General features: G+C 36.7%; 1 protein-coding gene across 1 annotated transcript in view; it reads left to right on the forward strand.

Moving 5' to 3' along the window:
• The first annotated feature begins 206 nt into the window (after window positions 1–206).
• The window catches only part of ank3b (ankyrin 3b), a 643,030-nt gene continuing 618,790 nt past the window's right edge, over window positions 207–24,446 (forward strand). Inside the window, exon 1 of the mRNA XM_051923878.1 lies at window positions 207–495. Coding sequence (XP_051779838.1) covers window positions 460–495 — 36 coding nt within the window. The 5' untranslated portion in view covers window positions 207–459. The remainder of the gene's footprint in view (window positions 496–24,446) is intronic.

A 24,446-nucleotide genomic window follows, 5' to 3' on the forward strand; every position in this document is an offset into this window, starting at 1 on the left:
TTAGTTGTAATAGGAGTATCTTTGCCAAATTCGGGTGCGATCGACTTCTCCAAATGTTTAGAAAATCAATGGAAGTGCCTGGATGCTGATCGATCTGTAGGTCTTATTACCTTCACAGTTTACTTGCCGCACCCTGAAAAGCCCGCTGTGCTGCGCTCTGCACATTTCCGACTGGCACGCCAAGCTGCAGGCTCTGCGATTATCTGCTATAGCCCTCCGTGGCCAACCTCCGCCTCCCCTCTTAATCGAGCGGAGCGCCAGTCAGGGGACAGGCTAAACTACCTGTGCTGCCCACTACTGCGAAGGTGCTGTCACATTTACAGGAAGAAGAGTTTTCCGAGTTCCTTTTCTAAAGGAAAGAAAATACGAAAGTGGATATTGAGGCGTTTATGGATATTACTGGAAGCTATACTTAAGAAAGAAAGGAAAGTTTTGTCTTTACTGGGAAGCAGCTCCAACATGGCCTCCTCCCACGAAGAAGTCGTCTCTAGACAGGTGAGTTATTAATAGTCCTGTTAATTAATTAACGTGATGGGAAGATGGAACTAATTATGCACAAGACGTGTCTTTCTGCAATATTTACAGAGTCTGTATATAAGTGTATGCACAATTATGCTATTGTTATCAATCTTGCGGTTCCGGTACTCACCTCCGCGGGTTTATAGTGGGCGAGGCTACAGGTAGCGCGGCCGTTTACAGAAACTTTTTCCGTACAGTATTAAGGAGTCTGTGTGGACTGGGCAAGGGGCATGCCTCATGCGAACACCTTTTTCATTATTGTGGAAGAAGGCTATCGTACTCATAAATCAGCTGGAAGCTTATGAATATAGAAAGTGTCATTTGCAACGTCAGCTCTGTGATTTGTGCCCTTTGATCGCCTCATTTTAGAACACGAACAGCACATTTTGCCCCGTGTATAGCTGTAGAGGAAAACCATAAAAATATATACAGTAAATGGTGCTTACGTGTTTGTCAAGTTGATAACAATTTTATATAAACGAGTGTTTAGTGAAAATATATAAGGCAGGGAATTTGGCATGCACCTTTCCTTTTCTCTGGTAACCTCCCACAGAAAAAGTTGCACTTTCACTTTTCGCAAAAGTGTATAAACTGAAAAATGTTTATGGAAAGGGTGGCGTAGTTGTTAGCACCTCACTTTCTTAGGTGCACTAACCTTGATTAAACGGAGGCTAGAAAATTGATTATTGAATGCTTACAAAACTGCACGTGTGCGATTGCTTTTTTGGCAAAGTACAGTGTTAGTAAAAAGGTCTTTCTCCTTTAGCTTATTCTTTTGACTTCAGTAAACTGTGAAACCAAAGTCTGTTGAGCAATAAATGTTCGCTTATTTCAGTAATTCAAGTGATAATCGAGAAATAGGCTTCTCATTTTACAAGAATTAATTTTGTACTGGTCCATGACAGTTTGACACAGGGTAATCAACCAGTGTGTTCTGTTTGTTTGCCCAGAGAGGGCATCTGAAATGTCATAAAGAAGCAAATCTGTTAACAAAGACTCCCGATAATGATCACTTTACTTCTCACAAGGTTTTCCATCACAGATAAAAGTGGTTGTCTTTGGTTTCTCAAGAATTGTAGCTCTGTCACTTATAGATGGAAACCTAGAAGTGACTTAGAGGAATCAATGGGTAAGCAGCCCTGTTGCCTCTGTACCAAAGGAACTAAATGCACTTAAGAAAGAAAATGGCCAGTCAAGGAGGAAATCAAGCATGAAACTAGTTCATAAAAAGATCCACCAAAGGTCATGGATTCTTAGATGATTACATGATTGTGTTTTTTGTTTTCTTTATACTCTTAATGTTACCTCAACCAGTCTGTGGATAATAAAGTTTCCTTTTTCATCTGTTTATGCTGTTATTGTTCTGGCACAATTGATGTAAAGGTGAATCCATCAGAAGACTGTACTGAATGCTTCATTGGACAGACACAAGAAATGTGAAAGCTATTGTTTAAATTGTCACAAGTTTAAAAGCTGCCTTGTTTTCAGGCTGTGTTCCCTTAAGGCATAAGCTTTGTTCAGCAAACTATTTAACCTAATGAGACTATGTCAATCTTATTAAAAGTTTTACCACGATCATACAGTTCTGCTTTTTATATTTTTAAAGAAAGTGCATCTAAATATTTGTGTTTATGTGCTGTTATACAACATTGTTTTACCTAGTGGGAGATTTTAATGTATTGCATATAGAGCTGGGTTGTCATTCAGACAAGAGGAATTAAAGGATAATGTGTATTGCGCAAGAGAAATGTATGAAAAAATAATACACCTTTCTTTTTTGAGAATATTTGTTCAGTGATTTATTTCATTTTCAAAAATATGAAGAAACACTAGAGAAACTATTGAAAGAACTTCGGTATAGTATGTAGTATTCCATGTTAATGAAACACAATGACAGAGACTTGATTGTTTGATCACACTAAACCCAGGATTTTGTATTTTTCAATTTTAAACAAATTATTGAACCACTTCTATGCATATTTAAAATAACATTTTGTGACTTAAAATTTTGATGTTTATTTATGAAAAAATATCATTTGTTCTCCATTACTCATATGTCACAATCTTTGTAGTCTTCCTCCTAATTTCTTCAGCCTTGCTGCCTAATGCTGCTTGTTTACTAAATCACGCCACTTGATATCTGATTTAACCAAACTGAGCTAGTTCTGACTTGGTTGGCAAATGTTATTACATTACTGGAAGTAGTTACCATGCTATTCATTTTTTTCTTGGCACTAGAGAATTAGCTGTTGCGCAATTTCTAGTATGCATGGCTTTTTGGAAAGGGAGTATAGAAGTTACTAGGCACCATAGTACTTATAAACTTGTCCTAATTTGAAAAGTGCTTGTAATTAAAATGATGATCTTTTTTTTACAGCTCATTTAAGGTACAAACTATAATCCAAATTGACAGGCAAATTCAAAGATAATTGAGGTTCTCTCAAAGACCACAGATATCATAACATGAAGTCAAAGCACTGAACTGTTAACTGAAATTTTGCAGAAGCTGGGAATAGTATGGTGCTGCATCAGTTAGTATTACTGAGGTCTGTGACGTTGGTTTAAATATCATGCTTGGTCATTGTTAGTGTAGAGTTTGCATGTTCTTGTGTTTGTATGGGTTTTTTTCTTTAGGTACTCTGATGTTTCGTATATTTCCAGGCACCTATCTTTGCAGGATGCACATACATTCATTTACACTGGTGCCAGTTAAGCGTCAACAGTTACCCTAACACACATTTATTGGTGGGATGTAAGAGGAAAAACCATGCAGACCCAGGAAGAGCACGCAAAGTCCACACCAACAACAACCCCAGGATGCTTTATACCTATGGAAATACAAATGCATAACTTTTTGAGCTCCAGAAGGTTTTTGATTTTTAAGAACAGGCTTGCATTTGGTGTGGTACAAACCTGATGCATTGGTATTACAGCTGGCATAATCCTTTCTCTCTGATGGCATTTTTAAAAGGAAAGAGTATTGAAGTGTTAAGGAGGAAATCTGTGGTATTAAGCAGTAAATTTGATGTCATCACTGTGCACAGAAGATGGTTGACTCAGACCTTCAGGTTATAATGTATTTCCTGTAGCTTAGAAAGTTGCTCGTTCGAATCCCATAAACACCAGTAGTGACTCTACTTTGCTGGGCCCTTGAGCAACGCCCCCTTAACCTGCAATTGCTTTGTCTTGGGTATGACGTTAATCTGCATCCATCCCTGCAAGCAGGTACTCCAACTTCCAGGGAAAACTGGGGGTTGGAGGCAGGATTGGCACTCCAGCCACAGTTAAAAAAAAAAAAAAACTCACACTGCTTCAATGTGCTGCTGAGGTGTTCCTTGTTGCACTCAGGTCCCAATCCAGGTTGTTCATCATGTGGGGAGTCCAGCAATGTGCTCTCAACCTCTCTCTCTCTTAACACAGCAGGTATAAGTTGTATGTTTGCCTGGGTGGTGGCTTGACTGATCACTTCAAGGTTGCAGGATCAGGAAAGACCAATGGGTTACACTGTGTTAGAGCTATAATACAGTACAATGACAAGCCCATTGGTGGGGTTGGGGGGGATAAGAAGATGAGAATATGCAGTGAAGCTGAATTTGTAACCATTTCATACCATTTTGTAACCTGCTTATCCAGTTTACAGTTGTAGGAAACTGGTGCCTACCCCACTGAAACCTATGCTCCAGTGTATTGTTTCTGCAAATTTAGGCTTATATTAATTTTTTATTGCAAGTAAGCAGTGTGTATAATGACCTGATTGTTTTATACAGTTTGAGAAGGAGAGTTGCTGCCTAGCACTGCAGCAAGTGTCGAGTCCCTGTCTGACAGTTAAAATGAAAAGAAAAAACTAAATCATGTCCAGAATTAACCCATTATTCAGTCATAAACTGGAAATAAGATCAAAGTACATAGTGGCAATCTGAGCTGTAACTGTTAAGTCTCGTAGTAAAAAATTGCAGAAAGCAAGCTATACAGCTGTTTTAAAGTGTTCTTTTCTAGTTGAGAAGTTAATTAGTGTAAGATTTAATAAGTACCAGAAGATCTAGCAGCATAACACATCTTAACTCTTTCTTACAAATCACAGTAGCCGAGTAATGTGGTGAGCTTCATTGCACATGCCTTAATGACTTAAAGCAAGGAAACCCTGGATAAATCTGTCAGAGTTGACTATTTCCACCAAAATCTCCCAAGGCATGCATTCAGTATAAAGGATAAACAAGTCATCAGTAACCAGTGCCTTTGGCATTTAACACAAAAATTGCAGCTATTTAGGCTAGAGTGAATCTTAGGCTTACTGCAACTGTTCATAGACTATAGTTATCCAGATGAGGTGGATGAGATATTTTTTTAGGAAGCTGCAAAAAGCACTGCAGAGGGCACATTATTTTTCATGAATGACCATACAAATGCTGGATAATAAAATGGCTATAAATATATGATAATAGTCCAGAAATATACTACATGAAATCTAAATTGATGAATTGATCAGAGGAATTTTTAAATCAAAATATTGATAATATAAAATGATGTTCATTTAACAGAAAGTTTGGTTGATTTATCCATTTATATTTATTAAACACTTATGCTAAACACATTCCTCATTTAATCCATTTTAATTTTGTCAGTTAGTTGTTTTCATTTGTTGCAGACCACTAACAAATGGCATATACTTCAGAGACTTTCCAGACTGGTTTATATTCCTTTGTGAAGAATATAGTTTGGTAGGTCCTCATAGCTTGCCATATAAATAAATGAACTTTACTGGATGAAAGCAGGTTCTGAAAATGGATACATGAAGTCATAGTTAGTGAACATGAAAGAAACAAATGAATTTCCACAGTAAGTCTACACTGGAAAATACAATTTAGAATAAGATTGTTAAGGGCAAAAAGCATTGAAATTCTTTTTAATCATTGATTAAAATATTGAATTTTACCATCCTGAATTCACCATAAATGCCCTAATCGATTAAATTTAAAAATTAATTAAGAAAGTTTGAAAAATTCTTGAACAATTTGAACAGTGTTCCATATTTCCAGTTATATTCATTTTACAGGCATTTGAATTGCAGATTGACTGTTTTCTTCTTGAAATTTCTGCTAAATAATGATACTTCATTATACAATGAGTTACCTTGTATGGGAGGAGGGGAGTTTGCCATTCCTAGCAACTAATATGATTCTCAGAAGACAGTCCAATTATTCTAATTTAATTGTTAAAGGTTTATGAATAATCATAAGAAAAGAGGACTGGGAGAGGAAATGGAACCATCCATGGTTAGATCTCCTTTTCAGTGTTGCTACATATCATGCATAAAGGGGTTGCAGTGCACTAAACTAAAACAAAATTCTGAGATTGCAAAGTACATGTTACTTGGGACCTAGAGTATAAATTCAGTGGGAGAGATACCGTACATGTACATGTCCATGTCCCCAAAGAATTAAAATATAACATATATAGATATATATATTTTGAGAGCTGTGATTTGGTTTATAGTGCTGATTGGTATTTAAATTAAACAGTGTTTAAAAGTGGAACACTATTAGGGGAAATGCAGATTAATTTAATTTTAACTTCAAAAGAAACACGGAGATCATCCAAATTCCACAAACACATTGACTAGGCTGGAATTTTATCCCACTTCATTTAAGATTATTTGTTCATAAATCACTGAAATACTGTATATGTGGTTGACCAACACAAAAATCAGTCCTTATTTTATAATGATTTCACCATGATTAACATTGCCTGTAAGAGGTTTAGTCTAAGACGATCAGCATAGCTTATATGAGTATGAGTGCACATTTTATTTTTATTGACTGAAGACTTCATATCATCCAGTCTGAAGAAGTGTGAATGTAACTATGAGCATGAGATCTCCTTGTATAGTACTGGTGTGTAGGACTGGTGTCCTATTCAAAGTTGGTTCCCATATGAGCCAGATGCTGCCTTATTAGGCTTTCTTATTCCCTGAAAATTTGGATTAAGTGAGTTCATTGGAGGACTGGGTGATTATCATTCATTTTACTCATCTTATCCTAGTGAGGACTGTGGTAGCAACATGCTGTGCAGACCACCCAATCCTCAGCAACATAAATCTCCTGGTGAATTCCCAGATGCTTGCACATCATCTTAGAGATACAACCCCTCCAGCATGTTTTGGGTCTGTCCCAGGTCTTCTCAAATTGAGGTATGCCTTATTCATCCTCCTTCAGAGTCACAAAGAGGGCATTCTAACTAAATTCTTAAACCACTTACCAGGTACTTCAATGGGATGGTCTTGATCTGGAGAAGCAGTGGTACTACTCCAAGATCCTCCCATGTTTCTGATCTGGTTTCTCAGTTGTGAACAAAACACCAAGGTACTTTAACTCCTCCTTGGGCTTGCTCACAATTAACCTGAAGAGAACACGCAATACTTTTCCTGGAGATGACCAAGACTCAAGATTTGGGGGTATTGATTCTCACCCCATTCTAATCACATACAACTGTAAAATGTTTCAGTATGCATTGGAGATGACAGTCTGATAACACCAAGAGGATAACATAATTAACAGTACCTGACATGCTATTGTTTGGCCCCAAAAATTGATTTTTACTGGTCGTCTGCTGTGCCTTGCTATCCTGTCCATGAAAATCTTAGTTACTCCCTCAGAGTCAAATATGGAGACCCTCCTACAAATAATGCATTCAGGTCATCTGTTTTTCATCTTGGTGACCACTAATCTGTTATAGCGTTGCCACCTTGATAGGCACTAACAATCTTCTGATCTTCACATCTCCATTACTGAGTGTTTGAACATAGTGCATTCAGATTATATGTCCCTTACCTTCCAAGTTGCCGGAGAAACTCTTCTCAAGATGAGAGATGAACTCTTCCAAAACAAAGGCATTTGCTAGGCAAACTTGGCAAACCATCACTACTCCTTTGTTTGTTTTCTAAGTTCGCAGGCACTATACATCTAAACTAGCTGACCATAAAGTTGTTATCAGTGGGCAGCACAAGGTACACAGCCTCAGAGACGATGATACAACTATAAAGTTGAACATTGACCTTTTGTCCAAGTTATCCTGGTAACAGGTACATTTATAAGCATCCTTATATTTAAACAAAAACAAAGCCATCAAGTCCAAGGATCTCTCTGTAGACTTCCATGATAAACTTATGGAGAGACATAGATGACGGCAAGGGTGTAAACCAGGGGTCTCCAACCTTTTTTCCCCTGAGAGCTACTTTTACAAAATGAAAATGGCCGAGAGCTACTCATGTTTTCTAACATTTATTCTCATAGATTATTTCAAACCAAACAATCTGAATAAGCTTGTTTTGCCTGAACATTTACAAAATGTTGGTGTCCACAACTCACATTTTGCATTAAAACATCACAAAAAATATTTAGTTAATCTGCAAATGCATTTTGTATGTCTGTATGCATTTTCTAGTGTATCTCACACTATTGGATTAAAACATGAATGATGTCAAAACAAAACAATGCAATTACAAATACACAGATATTACTTATTCATTTGTCATTTTGTTATATGTCACTGTTTCACTTCACAAGAGTATTCACATGTCCAGTTGCATGTGTGATGTGCTTTTTAGTTAGTGAGATGACTGGCACTACATGGAGTCAACAAGAGAGGTAGGTGTATGGTGGAGTGTAGCCACTTAGGTTCACTCTTATAGAGTCATTTAAATGTTCATCTGTCAGTCTTGTTCTGAACTTTGATTTCATGACACTCATGTCAGAAATGGCAGACTCACAGAGGTATGTAGACCCAAACAAAGCAGACATTTTCAGAGCTGCTTGGTGAAGATTCTTATAGTTATGTGGCTCTACTAAGCTCCAGAAATGCTGAGAATGCTGTTGAGACTTTAACTGCACATTATTTTGAAGGTTTACTAATATATGATATATAAAATCCAATGTCTCTCTGTCTGTATGTCTGAGAGAACTACTTAACGGATTTAGATCGGGTTTTTTTCTATAATTTGCTTGAACATTCCAGTTGATTTTGCGACTTCCCTAATTTTGCTATGTATCATAGTTCGCTTGCGGTACAGATTTATTTGCCCGAATCCGAGACACACGCAACAGGCCGAAGGGAAGGGGCCTTCCTCACTCACTCGCCAGCTTTGGGGTGTGTTCCTTAATTCCACTTAGCTATCGAACGAGAGAACAATTGAATTCAACTTTGTTTGATATTTAAAATAAAGTGTTACTAAGGTCTTGATAAGAGTTTGAGTCAGGATATTCTATTAAGTGTATGCCACATTGAAAACATAGATTGCAATTCAGATTGTGGATCATGATTTTGTGTTAAAAGGATCGTGATACGATTCTTTGGAAAGATCGCCCACCCCTAATTTGACTAATCAAGTTTTCAAATTTATGTAGGATTGATTAACCCTTTGGTGAGCTACTTGGAAAGGGGTTGTGAGCTACCAGTAGCTCGCGAGCCACGTGTTGGAGACCCCTGGTATATACCATTTCTAAGGCTTTGAGTGTTTCTAGGACCATAATGCGCTCAGTGATTGTGAACTGGAAGAAGTATGGAACCACCTGAACTCTTCCTTGAGTTGGCCATCTGACCAAACCTAATAACCAGGCATGAAGGGCTTAAATGCAGTGGTCACTCTAACAGACCTTCAGAAGTCTTCTGTTTGTTAGTGTCAAACCATAACTAGTGCAAAATTTATGGTAAGATGGTCTTCCTAGTAATGTCTCTTCAGGTGTCATTATCTTTCCTAATTTGAGCAATAAAGTATGTTTGGAGGACTACAGTGTCAGTTCATAGAACCCTTCCAAGCATTGAAACCAATGTCTTTAAAAAGGTCAAATAATTTGAATAGTTGGCTTCTTGCAACAAAGCTTTACTCTCTAGAATTTAAAGTTATATTATACTGACCCACTTGCCTGTCACCAAATTAGCATAGCATTCGTCACTCATCCTTCACCCTGTGAAATGTGAGCCCATATGATGGGTTTTTCAAGTTAAGGCTGGCTGGGTTATATGGGTCGCTTGTTGTCCCTATTCCAGGAGAGATAAAGACTATCATGATAATAATTGATTGATAATTTGTTTGTCTGGTCCCTCCCCATATACCACTTTACTGTGCATAATACCTCACCAGACAAAAGAGTTTATAGGGTCATTGTGGCACATAACACCATGCCAAGGTCATTATTCTGTAGGATTGCAGCAAAAATGTTATGCTTAATTAAAACTTACTATGCAAAGTAAATGTGTCAATGAAACTTATATTTTGTCATTTTTAGTCAGAAAGGTTTATATTTTATTCTTTATTAAAAAACATGGCATTCACTTGAACTATAAATATTTGTTGACTTTCCATTCAGTAAAAGAAAACCTTTTTGTGAGTTTGAATAGATTTAGACTGTGTATTACATATAGGTATCTTATAAAAAATCAGTGTAAATAAATTTTAGTGTAGTTTTTTTGCAGGTTATGGTTTTAGACTGTAGTCCTATTGGTTGCTAGTTCAACTCCCAACTCTCACACACACTGTGACCTTGTGTGACTCAATTAACATGACTTTTCATAAAAGTAAGCTACTGTATGTACTGTATATGTAACAAACATAATTTATTAATACATTAAGTAATGTATACAATAATTCAGCAGTTAATGTGACTCTTGGCAGAATTTATCAAAAGGAATTGTTTTTAGTGTAGATGTATTTCTTGAAAGTGTTTAGTCATGCACACACATCGGTGCTTACAGATATTCAGGCAGCATGGTGTAGTGGTTAAGGGTTTGGACTTCAAATCTTGAAGCTGTCGGTTCAAATCCCGCTACTGGCCCTGTGTGACCTAGAGCAAGTCACTTGACCTGCCTATCATCCAATTGGAAACCAAAAGAAATGTAACCAATTGTATCATAAATGTTGTATATTGCCTTGGATAAAGGTGTCAGCCAAATAAGTAAATGTAACTGTTGTTTTCAGCAAACCTGTAACACCTGTAGGACCAGGATGAAAAGAGCAAAGAGTCTTCTATTTATTTATCCAGTTATGAACTGATTCTGGCAGCAGTAGGTACAAAACTGGAACTAACCTTGGATGTGACATTAGTTCATCAGAGGCCATAACTAAAAACATGTCTGTGCAAACACTATGAATTCTCCATAACTGTCAAATATTAAAAAAAAACAAATATTAAATCTTGTTCTTCAGAAACTAGAAATGCCTTTTGCAATTATCTGAGTACAGGAAATGCAAATAATCCAAACATTTTCTATAAGCCACTTTTATGACTGCCATTAAAAAATGAATGCCAGGTGAACCTTTACTTTTATGTCCTCCACAAGGTAATTTTATGAAACTGGTATTTATTATTTATCAGAAAAAGGTTATTCACATATTTCATGTAGGCATTACTGTGCCCTCCATTTGTTTTGAGACAGAGTAGTTAAAATTGCTATGTTTGTTGTATATTAAAATAGAACACCACTTTTTATTTCTGGGTATTTAAGTGCATATACGCTTTTACATTGTTACAAATAAGGTACAAGTTACCTTATGTAACTTTTCTTGTTATACTTTACTTCTAAACTTTGTGTAATATGTAGCAATAAATAAATATTGACATATAAATAAATATTGATGATTTATTTTCTTATAAATTTATATTTCCATTATCTAATCTTATACTTTTTTGCCATGGCATTGTGAAAAGCTAAATAAAGGGTTTCCACAAGGCAGTGTGGTTTCAAGCTAAATGTCTCAACTAAGCTACACAAGAAAAGTGAAAACACCTAAAACATTCAGAACCAACAAGCACTTTTCTCCTAAAAAATGTCACCTTCAGGCTTTTTACACAGTCAGCTGGGGTCAGCTACATGAACACATTGCACCTGCTACTATGGCTGATTACACACATAGAGATTTTACTCACTGCATTTCTCTGTCAATCCACCATTTATTTTTGTGTGTCTCTGCTTGCATGATTCTTTTGAGTTAGCTAGGTTCATCTGTGCATAATTTGTGACTGTGTAATTACAGTCTAAATGCAATTTTCTCTGTAAAATAATTACACTTTTAAATAATTTTGAATTGTGGTTAAAAGATAGATACCTCTATAAATAATGAGAATTAAACTAATGACCTGAGTATTTGTTTCCTCTTTCCAATATAATTAGTTTATTCTAATACAGTATCTTTGGGTACCACGGGACACACAGAAGAATGCCAGAAATAGTAATTAATCTTCTTCAAAATTAAGGAATCATCTATAGCTCTTTTACTATTGGAGTCACTTCTGGAATACAGATTGCCCCGGTTTAAGACAGTTCAATTGTAATACTGTAATATTGGCAGAGCTGTAAAGAGTCAATGAAAAGACTGGTTGGTTATAAAATTGTTTTAAAGAACTGTGAGCCTGAATTCTTTGAAAATTGCACATTTTTACCTAGGTTACTTATTGTTCCAAGTGATGTTTCCATTGCCTCTATCTAGTGATTTATAGAGGTGCACTTTGCTTTTCTTTTCATTTTTATTTGTTAGTGTGTGTTGTTTTGAGGCGCCAGAGTCCTCATCAGGCAAATAATGAGCACTACAAGACATTACATTCAGGCTGTGGTATCAGTCTATCACTGTTTTTTTTACAAAGATCTACCAGAGAAAAGTTGTTTTATTGGTATAAAATGCATAGTACATCTGCAAATAACAGGAAAATGCTGACTCCTTCATCCAGGCAGGGTAGGAAATTTGGGCGAAGGGAGGGAATGGTGGCAGTTTTTGCCTTTACTGAACATTTTACTTGATCAGAATAGTGAAAGTCATTTATTTAGTTTTATCAATTAAAAAATGCAAATTAAGCAGTGAATAGATTCAGTTTTCTATCATTTTATTAAAAAATATCAAAACTATCAAAATGTATGTAAGCAATAAGCAATCTTTTGATCTAACCAAATGAAACATGTTTCACATAGTTGGTGGAACTTAAGTTGTTTCAGACTGAGAACAGATTTGCTCAATTTAATGATATAGAATCTCCTTTTTGTAAAAGTCACTTGTTATTACATATTTTCATTATACAATTGACACATTTATTTTACTAAAGGTCTTTACGAAAAAAATACCAAAATTCTAATCCAGCATTGCTGGCTTATGTTTCAAAGACACTGATTTCAGTCAGTGTTCCATAATAACCCTTCGGCCATGAAGTTACGCAGTGTTTCAAAGTTTTTCCATGGTAACCCACCCAAGGACTTTTAAAATTCTGCTTGGCACAGCAATATAATAGGCCTGTGTGTTTACTTATGTATACTAGCTAGATTTCTAAAGTGGAGCTGTAAAAAAAAAAAAAAAACCTGTTTATAAACAAATTTTGTAATGAAAAATTTTCTATAGTTATTGATTCACAAGTGACTAGTGAATTTTAAAAATGTGTTTGGTAGCAGGTCGAATGTGAGACAAGTTAACTTACATTTCTATATCAAGAATTTTTAAATATTGGTATGTTAATGTTTTTACTTTTATAAGCACAGAAAAACTATCTAGTTTTGTCCACAAACTAAACACAAAAGTGTGGGCCTGTTCATTTGGTCAAACTATATACTGTAAATCCCATTTTCAGATAATCCTCACTGTATTAACCTACTGTATATATCTGTATTTACCTATATAGTACTATTCAGAACCATCCAATACTTTCCAAAACTTTGTCTTGACAAAGCTCTTGTATTAATTTTGGTACCAGTAACTGCTTTTGAATCTCTTGGGACCGTCTTGTTCTTTGTCAACATTTCCACATTTCTCAGCAATTTTACTCATAACTGTGATTTTCACTGTCAGTCTAAAACAACAGTGATGTTTTAGTAAACAAAATTATATGCACAGTGGTACACAACTAATAGTTTACAGCAAAATGCTTACACCTCTTAACAGCAGATTTTTCTACCTCAGTGTTTTCTCTTGTATCGAAAGCTGTGCTAAGAACATATTTTTAAATGCTTCTGCAGCACCGTGAAATTATCATTCTGCTGTCCTGATCACATTCTGATTTAGTCTTAACCCTGGGATTCCAGACCTACTGTTGCTTAATGCTATAATTGATAAGCATCCATCTCAGAAAGCAAAAACTTGTTTGCTTTTACATTAGATGCAGTTGGAAATAACTGACATAACATCCACTAAGCGCCTTGAGCAAGGGAAAGGCACTATATATATAGAAAATGTATTATTATTATCAATATTATTATTTGTTATTATGATGGCTTTAAAGTCTCAGCTTTAAAGAACAATTTTTTGTCAGCTGCTTCAGCCAGCACGCAGCTTCAAATTCCACCAGCACTTTAGGTGACTGCTGACATCACCAACACTGCCTAAAACTAAAGTATAATGAAAAATAAACATTAAGGTCACCAGTATGTTTGCTATATCTGTAAAATGGAAGAAAAGATAAACTGACTTTAACTCTGCCCCATACTGTATGCTATTCCTTGAGTGCCTCCTTATAGCTCACGACACTCAAATAGTATTCAGCACTGCAAAATATCAAGTCATATCCTGCACTCCAAAAAGTTATCATCCACTGACAAGTAGAGAAAAACAAATATTGACTGATGACTACTTTTAACATTGTTGAGCAATTACTAACAATTTTGTGTTTTTTAGTGCATTAAAGAATGTGCTCACTGTGCTACGTCCTTCTTTCTTTCTGATTATGTCAGTAAGTCATTTGTGAAAGGCTGTGTTTTCATGTGTCAAGTTCATTTGAAGGTTTTCACTTGCTTATTTTATGCAACAGTCTAGAAGTCATTTTCATTTTGTGCTTGGCAAACACATTGCAAGCAAAAAAGTAAAAGTATTGTAAATAAGAAAAAATATAAAAATCACAAATAGCACAAATATATATTTAGCACCCACAATATGTAAGATAGGTTTGAATATATTCAAATACTGTATATATTTATTTTTAAAAAGACTTCAAATCTTAAATTTTGGCTAGATTGAGAGCAATATTGCATATTTGTTTGGTCTATATTTAACTATACAATAACAACTGAAAGTTTAGAATGCATTAATTTTTTATAGAAATAAAAAATTAGAGCATTGCCTTCTTAACACCCCTCATACTGCAATCTGACACAGTCTGAAAGCTTTGAGTTAGTATAAGAGCAGACAGGCTAACAGCACCAATGTAGCAGAAGGTGAGCATGTTACTGGCCACATGAAAATTAAAGAATTGGAAATGCCAGAGGTGGGCCTTCCAGGCTGTCATCAAGACTCATTTAAGCGACTTGAGCATTGATAAATAAAGGTTGGTTGAAGAAGCATTGAGCAAGAGAGGAAGTAAAAGTTGTTACTGCAGTAGAGTGCCAGGCATTCACATATACTACCAGTAACATAATTCTGTACTAAAGGAATTATGGTAAAGTGGAATGGTCATGGGATTGGGCACAGGTGCCTTTCTGTAAAAAGTGGAGAAGAAGTAATGCATACTGCAGTCCAGTCCTTCATTAGTAAAGTTCTTACTTGGTTTTGCTCATTAATCCCATAGGATTATCGTGAATCTTCTGCATGGCAAATGAAACTACAGTATGCCAGAAAGTAAGATGGTGTGCTTCAAGATGGTTTTTAAAACACAAGAAACCAGACAGATGAGCCTCTCTTCTGCTTGCAAGGTCCAAAACACTCCCATTCCTTATTTTTTGTTTCTGCATTATTTGTTTGTACTTCCGAGTGAGTATTCAATGGTTATCAACTTTCGTGCACACCAAGCCCACCTCTATGACTAAAGACAAAATCAAATTTGTTTCATATTGTGGGACTGAATAGTCATGGACTAGTTGCAATGAATCGCTGGTTAGGTCACATTATCTGGCTGCATTCACAAATGCCACTGAATGCCCCTGACTCGCTAAGATTATGTAAATGTTGGCTACAACTGAAAATCACTAGAAAAGTTATATAATGTGACATGGCCTAAACCTAACATTTATCTAACATTAGTTTGCCTTGAACAACACATTTATAAACCCTTATTAGAGATTAACTGTTACTCATTGTGTGTAGAGATGTGGTGAGTGATTGATAGAAAAATAGTTATGGGATTTGGGTAGGTGGAGGTGCTATTGTTCTTAGTTTGCAGAAGGTGTTGCAGTGGCCAGTCATACAATGAAGCTGTCTATTTTAAAAATGAGAGCATTCAAGTAGCACATAATGACAGGAGAAGAAAAAGTGTCTTTAAAATAAATTAGATGGAATCTGAATGTCAGATCAAAAAAAATATTTAGTATTATAGTGACAGTCATATATTTTAAATTATTACAATATGCATAATTTTTAGACACTTTTTGCGCCTATTGTGTGTTTTAAGTGGCAAAATACTTCATACTTCAATAGGGACTTCATATCTTTTGCTCCTGATTATTTCTGATGCCAGCATATTCTAGTGTGCCTAGATCAGACTCTACTCTTACAAGGACAATACATGAAGCAGCTGATTTGTTGTAACATTTTGGCATTTCTATTGTTTTTATGAGACAGTTTTCTCCCTCCATAGACAAGTTAGAACAATTGTTCTGATCTATTTTTTGAGACAGACTGCAAATACAGGAGGTAAAGCAGTATCACTGACTTATTGCTTATGCTACTCTGTTACAGATTTGTTTTTACTTGCCAAATTAGATAAGAGAACACATAGTTACAACAAATTCAAGGGTATCCAGAGACCAGTCTTTAAAAGTGGTGCTTTGTAAAAGAGCTAGTTTAATTTAATTAAATTTCGGGAACTTTTCATAAAGAATGGAGGCAGCAATGATTTGGAATAAGTGAAAAAAATGATACAAATGTGGCAACAAGGTAGCACTTTCAAGAGTTTAGTGTGGGTTAAATAACTTCCTGGGATCATATAGTAAGCTCTGTTTGTTTAAGTGACATTCTCAAACATAATCAAATTCAAAGACACATGAGCCTATCCCAGCAGCATTCGACACAGGAAGAAATAATTACAACATGAAAACTGAATTGAGAAAGAGGTAATTGGGAATCTGGCCAAAGGGCCAGTGAATTCCTGCAGGCTGATAGGTAGAAGCTATCAGTTCCTACTTTGAATATTTGGGACTCTCTAGCATATTATATATGAATAATTTTCAACAAGGGAGCTTGTGAATACATGCATCACCAGAATAACATTTAGCACTGTTGTAACATTTTTGAGTTATAACTAGCATTCTGCTGGCAGTTAGTCTTTATTTGGATGCTGTCACTGGGTGAGCAGATTTAGTTGGAGTGTTTGTTTCAGTCTGGGCTTTACAGCTTGGTTTGTGTGGTGTGTGTGCACACATCCAGCGCTGATTGGAATGAAGACACGTGCATGTACTTGTGATAGGTGAGCTGAAGTTCAGTCCAGCATCACAACATCAGGTGATGTGCCAGAAAACTTTTTAAAAGGCAGTAGGGCAGTGTGTGAAAGAAGCAGCCAGAAGAAAACGAGAATCTGTGGAGTGATTAAGTGTACTACAAATCTCTTGTGGCAACAGAAAAAGTCAATTTGCATGCTCTGGTTCTCAGTCCCTACCATAGATACCACTGGTTTAGGTCCTAGTGCACTACAGAGATACAAAGAATGCCTAGCCTTTTAGTTTCCTTCTAAACCCAGGAATGCTGGGAGCTACTTACTAATTTTTAACATTTTATCATGTTAATGTTCTTGTCAATTTCTTTTATTTTGTGTTTATTTTTTCAGATTACTTTGTAATTGTCAATTATGTTAATTCTGATTATATTTGTATTAGTTTGTGTGTTGAGCCTAAGGATGCAGGACCTTCTACACACCATTGCTTGAAGCATATTTAAAATTGTGGCATTAGTTTCCAGGTTTTATTTTTTGCCTTAATATTATTCATTTTTCCTGCATATAGTTTTTTTTCTTGAATTCTAATATATGTTTATGACTTTTTTTTACCTCAGTTATTTAAAATTCATTATCATTTTCATTGTGTATTATATTTGGAATTTGGCTTATTTTTGTTATTGTTATTTTTTATATTTTACCACATCACCATCTTGTTTTATGTGGCTGCAACCAGTATGTGGCTGTATTGCCATGATGTGACCACCTGCCAACACTGGAAGAAATTACATATGTAAGGGCAGGTTTCTCAGGTCTGAAGTTCAAAACGTAAGAGTTAAGTGCAAAACTGGGAGGAAGACTGACAACATGGTTTTCTCTGAGGTTCTGCCAGTCCAAGTAAGACTAAGGAGATAAGAAGGCGGCTCATATCTTGGTATTGGTTAAAAGGGCATATATTTATGTGAAATTGCATTGCCTTCAGGAACAAATGGCAACTGTTCTGCCGTGATGGATTACATTTGAATTGTTGGAGGACAAATGTGTTGGGCAAGTGTATGTGTAGATTAGCTGAAGATTGTTTAAACTAGGGAATGGATACAGGAAGTTAAGAAAGGCCTGGTTTATAAATACACATAAAGTGACAGAGAGTAGAAGTAAGGATCTAATTTTGGGAATGTGTTATAGAATGCACAAAGTAGTAACAATGTGTATCTTTTTAATAATATTAAAAAATCAAGTTTAAAGTGGAATATTATAGTCATAGGAGACATTAAATACACAAATATTAACTGAGGTAGCCTTGCAAATAGTGTAGCATGTGAACAGACGTTTTTAGATGGAATCAGTGAGTGTTTTAACAGAGTTTGTTAAAGCACCAACGAGGGAGAAGAAGGCTGTCTAGATTTAGTATTTTGTAATGAACAGGGTATAATTCAAGGGGTAGATGTGATCGAACAACTAGGATCTGGTGACCAGTGCATTGTCAAAAACTAAAACTTGTAAGTTTAACTTTAGTAGGGCAAATGTTGATCAAATGCAACATAATAAAAATAAAAACAATGAAAAGATAAACTTGAACATGTTCGACAAGGAGAACTCCATTTAAAAAAAACCAAAACAGCTGTATAAAGTGTACACTGATTGAAAATTCTTAATCTGTGAGAGACATCACTTTTAACATCCTCCAACTGTTGAAGTTCCTCTCTCCAGGACACTTTGCTCAAAGTGTTTCATTCAATTTTGTACTTATTTACACACTGCACTTCAAGCAAAGGGAAACAAGCTACATTACGTATATTGGTATCTGGAGATTGCTTTTGAGAGGGTGCTGAGAGGTGGTGAGAAAAGTGTGGATTCATGTGGATGAATGATTAGTATCTATGATAATGTCAGGTTTTCATGAAACACACAGGTTTGCAGCACAGCAGCAGAGCGCCATGGAACCAACTACGAGCTGATCGAGATCACACTATACACTCCTGTCACCAATGGGCAATGGGTGATGCAATAGGCATTATTAATGCAGGGAACATTCTAACTTGGCCACTGACCTGGCCCTGACTATGCCCTTTTGTTGTGCCTGTGTATAGGAGAATGGTAGCTCCCGCTGCAATGAATAACCCTGCTGTTCCTGTTTCAAGTTGAATAAAGTAGGTTTTGCTAAAGTACTGAGATTCAGCCTCGTATTTTGGGGTGCAAGACAGTGACTCATGCGTCATATGGTACCAGGAGTGCACCAATGGAACCCCAAGAGGTATATGATATCCCGATACCAACAGAGCAAAATGGGAGAAGATGGCTCCCTTGGATTACCCTGAGTGTTTCCTGTTTTGCTTCGAGCGCATGGCAACATTGATGCACTGGGACAGAGGAACCTGGCCAGCTATCAAGGCCCTGTTTTTAACTGGAGATGTCCTACAGGTCATGCGAAACCTTCCTCCCGAAAGACTCAATGATTATGACTTCTTGAAGCAGCAAATCCTCCTCCGCATGGCTGTGAGCCTGATGGTCAAGCGGCGCTAGTTTAGTCTGTGGCATATTGATCTGGACCACTCCATATGAGGACAGATCCAGGGCTTAGTGGACCTGATTCAAAGCTGGATCCGCTGACACACTTTCAAGTGCATTGGGGAGAAGCTTGCTATTGATGTCTTGTCAGGTGTAGACGAAAGCCTTTGTGATGAAATGCTATGGAATGACATCCACTCGCTGCTGGATCTGACCCACAGACTAGAGAGTGCACAAACCACCTGGAAACAACAGGGCTACCCAGACTTGACCCCAATTTTGATCCAGCCAGCACAGACCTTCAGGGTTACTAGCGCCATGGGCAGAGGACGCCATAGTGGGAACACCATAGTGCAGTCTGAATGCAGCTGCTTTCACTGTGATCAACCGGGACATCTGGCTTGGGAGTGCAGCCTCCCACCTACAAAAACAATGGCCATCAGTCTGGCCTAGGTATGCAGATCACAAGTTTCCCCCAAGATGTTAAAGGAGGACAACTTTAAGGTCTCTATTACATTGGCCGGACAGGAATTCTCAGTTGGACTCTGGTAGTGACATCTGCATAGTCCGCCATGATTTTCTCCAGCAGACCCCTCATAAGATCATCAGACAAAGTGAACATCCGCTGTGTCCATGGGGACATTAAAACATACGAGACTATATTACTCCCTATGAAATTTAAAGGGAAGAACTTTAAGGTTTTGGCTGCAATATCAGACACTTCACCACTGCAATATCAGACACCTCACCATGGCCACTCCTAATAGGAAAAAAGAATGCCCTCTTCCCATGGGTCTTGGCCACCTGCAGAGTGCCTTCCCCTGTAGTGGATATAGAGGGGCTCACCACATACAATGTCAGTCAAGGAACTGGGTTTGAAATTGAACCAGAGTTGTCCAGCGAGGTCGGGGACAAATCCTCAGGTGAAGACCCGGAACAGCTGGCAGACTTTTCCATATGTTTTCAAAATAAAAAAAAATGTAAGTTTATGCTGGTCTTTTAACATAAAGCAGCTTGTAACTTAACATTAACAAAAAGGACAAATTTGGAAGATTCCAGGTCTCAAAAAGTTTCTTCAATATAAGCAGTGTAGACATGTATGCTTCAATGCTTATTTTAAAGCTTAGTAAATGAAGTGCACTGCAGGTGTCAATTTTGATAAAGGCAAACTACTTGCAAAAGAGAATTGATTCTAGTATAGTATTAACACTGATGTTTCAGAGATGAATTTTTAAATATATTTTTTAAATTTGTATTAGAACTCAAAACAAATGTCATTGATTAGTTGGTAATTTAATCTCATTCCCACTGGCTACATATTGTGGAAATACTGAATTCCTAAAAAAAAGGTTAATAAATTTCATTATTATTAATAATAATAATAATAATCATAAAAATTGTTATTTATATAGCACCTTTCACATACTCAAGGCGCTTCACAGAGTCTCACAGTAGGTATATGCAACATTGGATACAGATATTTCCTGAATAGAACATTAAAACAGAAAGATACAGGATATACAAAGGCATTACATTAAATAAAAGACAATAATCCAGAGTAAAATACTAAATTCAATACTAAAAGAAAGTCTAGCAATAAATATATTTTTAAAATTTGTATTAGAACTCAAAACAAATGTCATTGATTAGTTGGCAATTTAATTTCATTCCCACTGGCTACAGAAATACTGAATTCCTAAAGCGTCTTTTAATAGTTGACATTGTTGGGAAACTGTTTTCAAAGAAGGGTTCATAATTTTCATTAATGATAATAATAATAATAATAATAATAATAATAATAATAATAATAATACATTTTATTTATAGAGCACCATTCACATGCTCAAGGGTTTCACAGAGTCTCACAGCAGATATATGCAACATTGGATACAGATGTATCCTAAATAGAACATTAAAACAGATACATACAGGATATACAAAGGCATTACATAAAATAAAAGACAATAATCCAGAGCAAAGTACTAAATTCAATACTGAAAGAAAGCCTAGCAAATAGCATCGTTTTTGATATAACATACACACAAATTACCCTGAGCATCTGGACAGAGAAGAAAACTGAAAGAGGAAACAATGTCAGGTTAAGTTAAAAGCCTTCCTGAACAGGTGAGTTTTAAGTTGTTTTTTAAAAGAATGAATGGAGTTAGTGGATCTAATTAATTTTGACAGGTCATTCCAAAGTCTGGGTGCTATACAGCCGAACGCCCTGTCACTCATAGAGTGCTGAGTTAATGTGGGACACAACAACATTGCCAGAATCAGAGGACCTTAGTGGGCAATCAGGAGCATAGGGATGGAGAAGGTCACTAATGTACAGTAGTCTTTTGCAAGGCCATTTAAAGCTTTGTAGGTTGATAATAGAATTTAATATTCAATTCTGTAAGATGCAGGAAGCCAGTGGAGGTGAAGCAGGATGGATGTTATGTGCTCGCTGTTTCTGGTCCATGTTAGGACTCTTGCAGAAGAGTTTTGAATCAACTAGAGCTGTGATATAAGATTTGAAGCAGCACCTGCCAGTAGAGAGTTACAATAATTGATGCGGCATGTGACAAAAGCATGGACAAGTTTCTCAGCATTAGAAAAGGAGAGGAATGAGCAAACATGAGATATGTGACAGAGGTGAAAGTAGGAAAGTTTCTTAATGTGGTTTGTGGACGGAATAAGAAAGGGAAGAATTGAAAATGACACCAAGATCCCTTGCATTAGCAAAAGGTCTGATGATATTATTGTCAAGAGTGACCGAGAAGGTGCTAATTTTCTTAAGTTACATCTTAGTACTAATTTGCAGGAATTCAGTTGTGTTGCAATGTGATTTTAAAGAGTTCTGCTCCATCCAGGTTTTAATTTCACTAAGGACAGTTTTGGGCTGTGAAAAACCCGATGAAATTTCCCTTTTAACATTGAAATAGAATTGAGTATCATCTCAGTCCATAGCTACGAATGATATGGCCAAGGGGAAGCATATAGATACATAAGAGCAAAGTTGACGAGGAGAGAGCCCTGAGGAACTCCTTGTGTGAGCTGGATCTACTGTTGCCAAGACTAACAAACTCTTGCCTGTCAATCAGACTTAAACCACTGGAAGGCAGTGCCAGAGATACCCAGCATAATCTCCATTCTGGACAGTAGAATGTCATGTCTAACAGTGTCAAATACTGCACTAAGATCTAATAAAATGAATTTGCTGGTTTGTCTACAGTCTGCTGCCATAAGCAAATCATTAGTTACCCAAAGCAGAGCAGTTTCACAGCTGTGTTGTGCCCTGAAACCAGACTGGAAGGGTTCCATGAAATTATTAGAAGTTAAGTAATTAGTGAGTTGGGAGGCTACAACATGCTCAAGAACTTTTGACAGAAAAGGTAAGTGAGAGATAGGCCAAATATTGTTAGTATTGTCAGCATCAAGACCAGACTTTTTAACAGTGGGGTTACAGAAGTGAATTTAAAAGTGCCTGGCACAAAGTCAGTGACAATGGATATATTTATTATTGTTGTAATAGTTGGGTTTATGGCATGAAGGCAGGATTTAAGAATTGTGGTGGGGATGGTGTCCAGTACACAGGTAGTGGGCCTCATCTTACAAAGCAAGTCATTAACAAACTATTAATAAATTATGTATAAACCAGTAACGGCGTATTGCACGATAATGTGCAGTAAATACACTTGACTTGAGCATTCCTAGTTTCCATTCTCTTTCTCTGTATGTTTAGCATTCGTTTGCTCAGAGGTTGATGCGCTTGCTGCTTCCTGAGCAGCTCTTCTTTTCTCCACCCTAGCAGCCCGTTTCTTCTCTTCTTCCGTCGGCATCTTTTCGTGTTAAAATTGATTCACTTAAGCTGGCACTTAAGTCTTCAATCTGCCACAAGAATGATTTAAGATATGAAGCGGTAGGGGAAATGATGTTGAAGGAGGTAGGGAATGAGAACGGTGCCCGTACGCATGCGCTGCACGGCCGCCCTGCTGTGCGCTGTCGAGAGTTGATTCTACAATAAAATACAATAAAAATAAAAAGTAATAAAAATCATCACCCCGAAAGCGGATAGTAGACGTCACGTAGTATATGTGTACCAAATTTCAGGTCAGTGTGTGAAATGGTTTGCGAGCCACAGGTGATTTAAAATCCTGGACAGACAAACGAACAGCCATGGTAGCGTATTATATAAGAAGATAATAAATAGTTTATTAACGACAGAGAACAAAACCATTGGGTTATCATGGCCACTTTCTATTATTATGTGTGTTTTTGGCTGCAGTTAGTGCAACCCTGTAAGCCCTTTGATGATCAGAAAAAGTATGGATATGCACAGTGAGACAAGTCTTACATGACATTCTCTCAAGGCGTCGGCCAGCTGCTTTTATAGACCGTAACTCTGAATTGTACCGTGGAGCTGAGTGCTTAAAGGAAACCTCCTTATGCTTTAAAGGAGCTGTTTTATCATCTGCTGAAAGAAGGGCTGTGTTATAGTGATCAACAAGACTATCAAGTGTTGATGAAATAGGTGAAGACAGAAAAAGATCAGAAGTAGAACTAGCAAGGATAGAAGGACAGATAATTTTAAGGTTTCTGAAAGAAATTTGATGTTTACAGGTAAGAGGAGGGAGAGGTAACGAGACACTGAAAAGTGCTGCTTTATGATCAGAGAGTCCCAAATCACTGCTATAAGCATTGCTGACAGATATGCCAGATGTGCACATCAGGTCCAATATATGACCACCAGAGTGAACAGGAAAATCAACAAGTCAAAGCAGTCCAGTAAGTAGAGGAATTCATTTCTAGTAGTAATGTCGATATGGATGTTGAAATCGACAAGAAGAATGACTCTCTGCTAAAGGGAACTTAAGTGGGTTAATAATTCAGTGAGATCAGATAAAAAAGATGCATTGTATTTTGGGGGACAACAGAGAACAATGAGTAAGATAGGACCTGATTTTGTAATTAACTTAATAGCCAGAGACGCGAAAGACAATGGGCAGTCAATTAGGATTATTTTGATGTTTAGTTCCATTCTAACAATTACTGCAACTATTCCTCCTTATCTTGAGCTGCGAGGCTTTGTGAAGTAAATCTATCTGAATA

The sequence above is a fragment of the Erpetoichthys calabaricus genome, chromosome 2 (genome assembly GCF_900747795.2).
Source record: "Erpetoichthys calabaricus chromosome 2, fErpCal1.3, whole genome shotgun sequence".
In the NCBI taxonomy this organism is placed as follows: domain Eukaryota; kingdom Metazoa; phylum Chordata; class Cladistia; order Polypteriformes; family Polypteridae; genus Erpetoichthys; species Erpetoichthys calabaricus.